Source organism: Piliocolobus tephrosceles, chromosome 3 (genome assembly GCF_002776525.5).
Source record: "Piliocolobus tephrosceles isolate RC106 chromosome 3, ASM277652v3, whole genome shotgun sequence".
Lineage (NCBI taxonomy): Eukaryota > Metazoa > Chordata > Mammalia > Primates > Cercopithecidae > Piliocolobus > Piliocolobus tephrosceles.
The window spans coordinates 184251230-184261136 of NC_045436.1; the positions used below are offsets into that span (position 1 = coordinate 184251230).

Below are 9907 nucleotides of genomic sequence, written 5' to 3' on the forward strand. Positions count from 1 at the left end.
CCTCCTGGGTTCAGCAATTCTCCCACCTCAGCCTCCTGAGTACCTGGGATTACAGGTGCCTGCCAACATGCCCAGCTAATTTTTGTAATTTTAGTAGAGACGGGGTTTCACCATGTTGGCCAGGTTGGTCTTGAACTCCTGACCCCAGGTGATCTGCCCACTTCGGCCTCCCAAAGTGCTGGGATTACAGGCGTGAGCCACTGTGCCCAATCCCCAGTAGGCTTCTTACTAAAATTATGATAATACTTATTAGGAAATAATAATATACACTTAGCAGTCTTCTAGTTAATGACAGTATATTTAAGAAATCTTAGCAGGGCGCGGTAGCTCACGCCTGTAATCCCAGCACTTTGGGAGGCAGAGGCAGGTGGATCACGAGGTCAGGAGATCGAGATCATCCTGGCTAACACGGTGAAACCCCGTCTCTACTAAAAATGCAAAAAAATTAGCTGGGCGTGGTGGCGGGCGCCTGTAGTCCCAGCTACTCTGGAGGCTTGAGGCAGGAGAATGGCGTCAACCAGGGAGGTGGAGCTTGCAGTGAGCTGAGATGGCACGCCACTGCACTCCTGCCTGGGCGGCAGAGCAAGACTCCCTCTCGGGGGGGGGGGGAAGAAATCTTGAAGTTGAGTAGATACTTTAATCAAGTGGTGTTCAATCCTATGAATGTAAGAACATTTTGCTTATCTGTTGTGGTAGATATCATAAAAATTATTCATGAACTTTTTTTTTGTAAAGCTCATCAGGTATCATTAGTGTTAGCGTATTTTATGTGTGGCCCAAGACAATTCTGCTTCCAATGTGGCCCAGGGAAGCTAAAAGGTTGGAAAACTATGCTTTAAACTATATTATAATTTGAAAATTTACACATATAGAGTCTAAATTACAAATCTCCGTTTATACTAAAACAATAACATTTTGAAGTACAATCAGCAATACATTTTTCATATTTAGGAAAATGCTTATCGTTCTTATAAAATTGCTAATAAAGAATTTCTGTAGAATTACATTTGCAAAAGGATTAAAAATCACTAAGCAGAAAAGGTGCAACATCTGTCCCTAGTGTTCCTGGGATTTCTGAACCAAATTCCAATATGTCCACTACTTGCCTTACATATTTAGGCATGAAACAAAATCAATATTTGAAAAAAATACGTTAACATAGAGCTCCTCAATAACACAAGAATTCCTATGTCTCCAAAAGCAATGGAACAGCAGTCAGATCATGCAACCCCTTATAAGTGATAAAGTGGACATTGGCTCTCCCTATAAACTTGAAGGGAGATCTCTAAAGAAAAGAGAGGGCTAGGTGTGGTGGCTCACACTTGTAATCCCAGCACTTTGGGAGGCCGAGGCAGGTAGATCACCTAAAGTCAGGAGTTTGAGACCAGTCTGGCCAACATGGCAAAACCCTGTCTCTACTAAAAATACAAAAATTAGCTAGGTGTATTGGCAGATGCCTGTAATCCCAGTTACCCAGGAGGCTGAGGTAAGAGAATCGCTGGAACCTGGGAGGCACAGGCTGCAGTGAGCTGAGATCGCACCACTGCACTCCAGCCTGGGTGACAGAGCAAGACTCCATCTCAAAAAAAAAAAGAAAAAAGAGAATTCTTAGAAGATTTAACAGCATGGGGCTGCAGATGCCCCTATTTGTGAACATGAGAAAAAATGCAGCCTTTTCAGAAATTATTTGCATTGAAGAAGAGCTTTCCAAACTACATTTGAAGGCCTGGCTTCCTTCTTTGCCTTTGGTCCCCTTGCCTGTGTCCTCTCCTTCATTCACTCTCACCTACCTGGGGCTCTGGCTACTGTCTCATGTGTCTTCCCATTAAAGGGCTCTTTTCTTTGCTCCAGACAGGTGACCAGGTCTGAGTTAAAGAGAGCAACACCTGTTTTACTTAAAAAAAAAAAAAAATTAACATGACTATTGCTTGGGATTCTCCAATTACCAACCTAGTACTATGCTAAGCAGAAAAGATAAATTATGGAAGATTCTAAAAAATTAATCCAAAAATTGTTTCCTTAAAGAATCTTCAGAATATTTAAGTATTTTAAATCTGTGGGTTCTAAGTTCCACTGTCCAGCACTACTGAATCAAAAATAAGTGATGCAAATTGGATTTTAAGATGTGGAAAACAGTATTTAATAAAACTGAATTTCTAGAATTAGCACTAATCTAGAGTGAAGGACACAAAATTAGCTCAAGAGAAGGTTTAGGTAAAGATGAAACATCTTAAAGATTTTATTTTTTACACCAGAAAACTCCCGATTTTTTCATGAAGAAACAAACTGAAATTAATTCATGCAAAGCAGAAGCTCCCAAGAGACATACAAAGGAAAAAAATAAAACTCTGAGGGAGCATTAGCAATTATGTATTAAAGTTATCCTCATCCAGGGAATCAGGTTTCTGTAGTTCTTCAACATCACATCTGTATATAAATTCTGCTGGGCAGGGTCCAGACATTTCCACTCTTCTGGGGACAATTCTATGGCCACATCCCTGAATGTTGAGAGTTCCTGAAAACATGTATTTCTCAAAGGATAGGGTTCTTAAATTGACTACAGGAGAATGAGTTATATGAGCTAGTTGTGACTTAATGGGACAGACTGTAATTATCTGATAAAATAACTCTCAACACGGTAATGTTCTCTAAAGTGTTCCATAACTCTGAGGAAAAAGGATGGCATTTGTCAGCAATGGGTATTCGGTGTCACCAAAAAACAACACTGGGACAAAGGATCTCTTAGCAAGGCTAATTTACTTTCTGTAGAAAGGGTGCTGCTCACTAGCAGTCTTGCCATGAAAGCACACTCGAAAAAAGGAGGCAGGGTCATTTACAACCTGATGCATCCACCCTATGGCTGTGTCCAGTTTCCATCGGCTGGAACAGGACCTCACATTTTGTCCTTGTCCCGATCGGCTAGCAATTTAGAACTTTCCAAAAGAGGGGAACACAGAGGAGAATAAAGGAAAAGAGGAAGTAACTTGTGGAATGCTGAGAAAGGCCAAAAACACCTCCAAATGAGGAAGAGGAAGAGGCTATAAACTCATGCTTGCTTGGACCTGCTTAGGCATGGCAGGGCAAATATCTTAGGCTAAAATGTGGGAGCTGAGAATACAAAGTACATTGATATCTTTATTATGGTTAGTAGATATTTAAGAATATTAGCACAAGTATTTGAGTAAATTTTGCTTCTAAGAGAGGTTACTATTTATTCTCAATTAGACTGGGAGGAAAGTTCCTTTGAAGAGAAAGCTGTACTTGATTTTCTACATCAAGCCAGCAATTTCTGTTGCTACAATGGAAATACGGGCTACACTGACCTGCCCTTATGAAAACCAAGCAGAGTAGGTCCTGTGACCTCCTAGAACAAAGGGTGTACTCATCTCTCATTAAAGTATCTGGAAGCCTTCATGCTTGACCCTGGCAAATCATGTTTTAATTTAAAAAACAGGAATGTTTCCATCCAGAATAGACAGGATCTGTGGGGAGGGAACAAGTGACTGTTTCTCTTCAAACAGTCCATGTGATTCTATTAGAAGATTGGGCTGAAAGTCACTTAGCTAAGCACTGGCTTTCAAGCTTCAATGTGCGTATAAATTATTTGCTATTCTAGGCCTTACTGTAAGTAACAAAATTCTGCAGGTTTGAAAAGGGTCCATGAATTATATAGATTCTTATAGCAAGTCTCCTGTTGATGCTGATATTCCTCCCCCTAGATCCATTATAGTATCACACAGCTAGAGAAAGCAGGCACAGCACACAGGGTCCCTTACCCCAACACAAATACTTTTCTTTTCTCTTTTTTTTGAGACAGAGTCTCGCTCTGTCGCTCAGGCTGGAGTGCAGTGGCCAGATCTCAGCTCACTGCAAGCTCCGCCTCCCGGGTTTACACCATTCTCCTGCCTCAGCCTCCCGAGTAGCTGGGACTACAGGTGCCCGCCACCTCACCTGGCTAGTTGTTTGTATTTTTTTTAGTAGAGACAGAGTTTCACCGTGTTAGCCAGGATGGTCTCGATCTCCTGACCTCGTGATCCGCCCGTCTCGGCCTCCCAAAAAGCTGGGATTACAGGCTTGAGCCACCGCGCCCGGCCAACAAATACTTTTCATCTGAAGACAAGACTACCAGTCATCTCCTGAAACAGGGCATTCTCTGCAGGCCCTTCAACGGTTACAGAGGCTGGAGATGGTGGCAATGTCTAAGTCTGCATTTGAAAACATGTGCACATGCATTAATGTGATCTTTACGGAGCACGTACTATGTGTGCAGGAGTATGTCACAGAGCACTGTGCTGGGAAGCTCACATTATGTGTGTTAATTCTCATAACATCCTGGGAGGTGGGTACTAAGTGTCCCATAATTCCTAGGATTTAAATGCAGGGCCCGGCATTTCTATTTCTTCCTGTTTTCCTATGATTGATTTTTTTAGAAATGTATAGAATAGTTCAATATAGACAGATGGGAGAGAAACAGAAAGGAAGTGTTAAGTGCAATTCAGAGGAATTTTTTATTTTTGTATTTGTATTTACTCTGAGAATTTTGAAGGGAAAAAAAAACTAAAACTATAGGGCTGGAGAACAGATTGCTAGATAAGATGTCTCTGGAAACACTGGTTTTAATTTTATAAAAAAGAAATTAAGGCACAAAAGTATATTGCTTTTCTCCATTTATCTGCTTTTGGGTTTCAGGAAATTGGGAGCACCAGCTCTGCAGAGGCAGCAGGAGTAGCCACCCCAAATTCTGATCTCCTCTAAGCAGCTCTGTGAGAGATTTCAATGTGGGGTCAGATCTGGACAAGATTCAGCAGAGGGTGGATCTGGGCAGGGTTGGGATAGAAGGTGGGCCCTAGGCTTCTGCTCTCTAGGCCACTAAGTATTTTCAGTTTTGTTTTTTCTAAGCCTGAGCAAGAGAAATTTTATTCCCAGAGTTTGTGAAATTTTAATCTGCTTTTGCCATTTCCCTGTCTATATTACAACATACAATAAGAAGGAACTTAACCAAAATCCTTATTTTTTTCTAGACCAATTATATTAGAAGCCAAATACTTATCAGCAAGCTAAAAACAATACAAATAATAATAATAACAACAAATTCTCTTCAGTCCATGAATAGCCCTTCAGGTGGAGGCATCAAAACTCACAAAACAATAAAAGGGAAGTAACCCAAATGAAGCTTAAGTCTCCTGTACAGTTTCCATCTTTGTGCTCCAGACTGCAAGTTACTTGATGGTAGGGTTCATCTCTTTTTCTAATGACCATACGAAATAGAAGCAATTACTTTTTGATCAGTTTGAGTCTCCAGATTGCCTCATTTTCATCAAAGAACCAAAAAAACTGGAACAACTCTTCTCTGTTATGAACCAAGGAGATTCTTTCTGTGAGGGGAGGAACAAACCCTGGATAAGTCATTTCTCTTTCTCTGAAATGGAACCAGAATTAGACCTTGTTGTCAGACTGACCCCAGTCTGCGCAGAACATCCTCAAATTATCTCAAATAACTCACTGCTACTGGTGAGAGTGTCCTCAGTGACCCTGGGCTGAAGCCCCCATAGTGATCTAGTCAGGAGAGACTTAGGCTGACTTCGTGGAGTGCAAACAGAAAACGGAACTGCCCTGGTACAGCTGCAGATTCTGGATCCAGATGTGATATGCACTGTCCCTGATCAGCTAACTCTGAGACAAGAGGAAAGATGAAAGTTCTCCAGTACCCCAGTATACAAGATGGCATACTTGTGATTATGGTTGTGATTATGGCTCTGGATATTTTGTGGCCCTGACCTCCCACTGCTAAGGTGCTTGTTTACACTTACAGATTTTAGCACACGATTCTGTTCACACCAGAAGCCTCTCACATAGTTGTACCAGGTGACGACTAGACAAGACCTGGAAAACTCAAAGGGCTCCATGTAGAAAGTGGGGTTTAAGAAGTCTATGTTGACCTCTCATGATGCAGAAAATAACTTCTGTGAGTTTTCTGCATGTCTTCAACCTGAAGTCTGGCCCTATCTTGTGAATCTTAGGCAGAAGCCAGCTTTTATGTGCAGATTCTAGGTGAGATCAATGTGCCCTGCATTCCTGGGGATTACAGCAAACAGAGTAAAACCAGAGACAGCCTTTCATGGAGGCTCCTTCAACACATTCTGAAGAATATTTTGACCTAAAAGGAAAAAGCTGGGGTAAACATAAGTAGAGAGTTTATTTGGGCCAAAGCTTGAAGATTGCGACCTTGCGGTATAAAGCTGCCTTGAATATATACTCCAATTAGTAGTAGTTACAAGTGTATTTTTAAAGGCAAAAAAGAAGGCAGGGAGGGGACTGATACAAAGTTGTCAGACATTCCTACTGGTTTACAGGAGTAACGTTGGTTAGTGGCTGTGGCTATATATTGTTAAGCCATGGAGTGTGGGTTACAGTGCCCACTGTGGTATTATTAGGTTACTTTATAGCCACTGGGGGCAATGGCAAGGAATTTCAAAAAACAAATAGTTCAAAGAGGGGAAGAGTAGGACTGTGGTCTCATTTTAACAAGTCTCTGGCTCTGATAATTAAAAGAACTTGTTAGGCCGGGGCGCGGTGGCTCAAGCCTGTAATCCCAGCACTTTGGGAGGCCGAGACGGGCGGATCACGAGGTCAGGAGATCGAGACCATCCTGGCTAACACGGTGAAACCCCGTCTCTACTAAAAAATACACAAAAACTAGCCGGGCGAGGTGGCGGCGCCTGTAGTCCCAGCTACTCCGGAGGCTGAGGCAGGAGAATGGCGTAAACCCGGGAGACGGAGCTTGCAGTGAGCTGAGATCACACCACTGCACTCCAGCCTGGGTGACAGAGCGAGACTCCGTCTCAAAAAAAAAAAAAAAGAACTTGTTATCTCTCAGACAAAAGTGCCATTCTTCTCTCAAATCCCAGGACATAAATTCAGAATTTGGAACTGCACATTTAGGTCTTGGAAGGCTGGTAAGCTATGCACATTTGTGGGCATTTGGGCAAGGGGAGAAGAGAGAGAATTTATGTTCTCTGGTTTAATTAATGCACTTAACGTGATCCTGGTTGAGTTTACGGACCCCATGATGTCTGAACCAGTGTCAGATCTGAAGATGCCAGGAGCACTGAAGGAAATGGAATGACTGATTGCTGTCCTGAAAAGTTATTTTTGTAGAAATCTAGTCTAACTGCTTTAGAATTGACTGTAGATTCTAAATAGACTTTTTTTTTGTTGGTTTTTTATTTTTTGAGATGGTGTCTCACTGTGTCGCCGAGGCTGGAGTGCAGTCGTGTGACCTCGGCTCACTGCAAGCTCTGCCTCCCGGGATCACGCCATTCTCCTGCCTCAGACTCCTTAGTAGCTGAGACTACAGGCGCCTGCCACCATGCCCAGCTAACTTGTATTTTTAGTAGAAACGGGGTTTCACAGTGTTAGCCAGGATGGTCTCAATCTCCTGACCTCCTGATCCACCCGCCTCAGCCTCCCAAAGTGCTGGGATTACAGGCGTGAGCCACCGCGCCCGGCTAGAGCGACCATTTTGTTTGCAACTTTGGGGAGCACTTTGCTGCACTTTGTGCACCTTCCCACAAAATTGTGGATCGTGACTGGACTCCTTAGAAAAAAGGTTTTCTCTGGCCGGGCGTGGTGGCTCAAGCCTGTAATCCCAGCACTTTGGGAGGCCGAGACAGGCGGATCACAAGGTCAGGAGATCGAGACCATCCTGGCTAACCCGGTGAAACCCCGTCTCTACTAAAAAATACAAAAAACTAGCCGGGCGAGGTGGCGGGCACCTATAGTCCCAGCTACTCGGGAGGCTGAGGCAGGAGAATGGAGTGAACCCGAAAGGCAGAGCTTGCAGTGAGCTGAGATCCCGCCACTGCACTCCAGTTTGGGTGACAGAGCGAGACTCCGTCTCAAAAAAAAAAAAAAAAAAAAGAAAAAAAGAAAAAAGGTTTTCTCTCAAGTGAAGCCTAGTGGGCACCTTGTATATAAATCTGGTAATTCTGAACAGTGTGGTAACTATAACTAAAAGCAAAACCATCTCCAATCCTAAAATACTCTCCACAATAACAGAACAGCAAGAAAATGTTCTGTTATTTAATTATACCAAAATATGGTAATCATCACAGGCAATCAACTAATAGATTGCGAATACAGAAAGAACATCACCATAATTAGTTCTCAAGACATGACAGCACCATTTGTCATACAGTCTATGTCACCTAGTAATTTGGGAGGTCATCTGGGTTTTCTAATTGGTAACATTCAACAACAACAAAAGTTCCTATATCTTCTTGATACGACGTAGTTTTGAAATGTCGCGCCAAGTACCTGCTGAAGGCAGCCCCCTACTCTCCTACAAAAACTGTGTCCTTAGGGTGTATATTCTTGCTATTTATATTTCAAGGCAATAGTTTCTAGGTCCTAGATAAAGACAATTTTCAGTCGAAAAAGACAAATGACGTAGTTAACTGATAAAAATGATTTATATGTTTTTCAAAGAAGCACAGAAAATATTTAAATATAAAAGTTTTCCAATTAAATGCTTTAAGAAAAGGCAGAAGAGCAAAAATTCTTCCCACACTCTAAAGAGAAATCATTAAGCTTCTTTCTAATTTGTATTTGGTCCTACAACGGCCTGGTCTAAAGACATGGTCTTGAACTTACTAACGTCTGAATTCTTGTAGGCACCTGAGGGACGGACTTGGGCACACTGTACACAGGAAAGCGGATTTGTGGGGAAGGAAAGAGCAGGAGAGAGAAAGGTGCCATCAAGAGCCTCGGGTGGGGGCAAGGCAGGACTGACTAAAGCACTGGTTTGTGTTACAAGTGCAGGCCGAAGCAGGGCTACGCTCTGATTCCTGAGTCCATAAGGGCAGAACGGATTAGGATCAGGTGGTCTAGAAGACTGGGTGGTGAAGAAAACAGATTCCTGCTACAGATCTGGGGTTGACATGAGCTAGGAGTCTTCTGGGCACTTTGTGTGTTCTTGGGAGGAAACTATAGGAGCAAAGCTGCCAATGGGCACAATTTCTGAGGGCAGAACCCTATCCTGGGATAAGTGTGGCCATGCGAATGCCCGGTGGGCGTCCTCTGGAGTGGGTTAGCATTAAGTGGGGGCTGGCAGCAGGGTGCAGGGAAGGGGTGTTTCTCAGAATTCCTTTCCTCTAAGTTCCCAGTCCCCTTTCTCCCCGGGAGGAGACCTGGAGGAATCCGACTGTGCCCAGCGGGACCGCGCATGTGCAGAACCCAGTCGCGCCTCCCGCAGACACCAGGCGACTCCCTCCAGCCCAGGCTCAGCCATGTCTTTCTTCTGACAGAAAACCTGCGGAGTTTCCTCAACACCCGTCAATGCTCCAACCCCAACGGGCTGTCCAGCAACTCACTCACGACCCCACCCAGAGTCAGCGCAGACCCACAAGCTCAGCGCTCTTCCCGCAACTGCCCCCCTGCAGACGCCGGTCCCTCCCCTGGACACCCGTCTTCATTTCTGAACGTCTCCAACGACCAGGGGCGCCCACACCCTCCTCAAGTTCCATAATGTGGCAGAACCACTCACGGAACTCAGCGAAGCGCTGTGCACACGACACCAGCCTATTCTAGAAGATGCCACTCAGGAACAGCCACGCGGAGGCGGCGCTCAGGGCAAGGGGACCGGTGGGAAAGTTGGGGCGGGCGGGCGATTTGCTTCCCTTCCTCACACACCTCACACAAGCCTTTCCTTCAAGACCCGCTGGCAGCCCCCAAACCACGAGCCGCGGGGGCGCTGTCCCACTAATGAGTCCCCGTTTGCTCACATGAACTGTGTTTTGACGGGGCCTCCATCTCATTCCGAAAAGGGTAAAGAAGGGACGGGACCCGGACCACAGCTCCTCCCACGCGGTGCCCGCGCACGCCGCGCCGGCGTCTTCCCGGTGAGCTC

At 44.4% G+C, this 9907-nt stretch overlaps 1 protein-coding gene across 1 annotated transcript; it reads right to left on the reverse strand.

The window, feature by feature from the left end:
* Window positions 1-372: 372 nt before the first annotated feature.
* Window positions 373-5906, reverse strand: LOC116418731 (zinc finger protein 141-like). The gene is made up of 4 exons (XM_031935287.1): window positions 5811-5906; window positions 2397-2515; window positions 1791-1894; window positions 373-428 (listed from the first exon to the last, which is right to left on the reverse strand). The coding sequence occupies exons 1-4, from the start codon at window positions 5904-5906 to the stop codon at window positions 373-375; spliced, it is 375 nt and encodes a 124-aa protein (XP_031791147.1).
* Window positions 5907-9907: the final 4001 nt, after the last annotated feature.

Bases quoted from the DNA above. Each gene is read 5' to 3' on its own strand.
- LOC116418731 (XM_031935287.1), bottom strand. From the start codon at position 5,906: ATGGAGCCCTTTGAGTTTTCCAGGTCTTGTCTAGTCGTCACCTGGTAC. The intron at 2,516-5,810 runs GTAAGTGTAAAC...ACATGTTTTCAG, and splicing joins AGAATCGTGTGCTAAAATCT to GAACTCTCAACATTCAGGGA. The intron at 1,895-2,396 runs TCCCTGGATGAG...TTTTTTTTTAAG, and splicing joins AAGAACTACAGAAACCTGAT to TAAAACAGGTGTTGCTCTCT.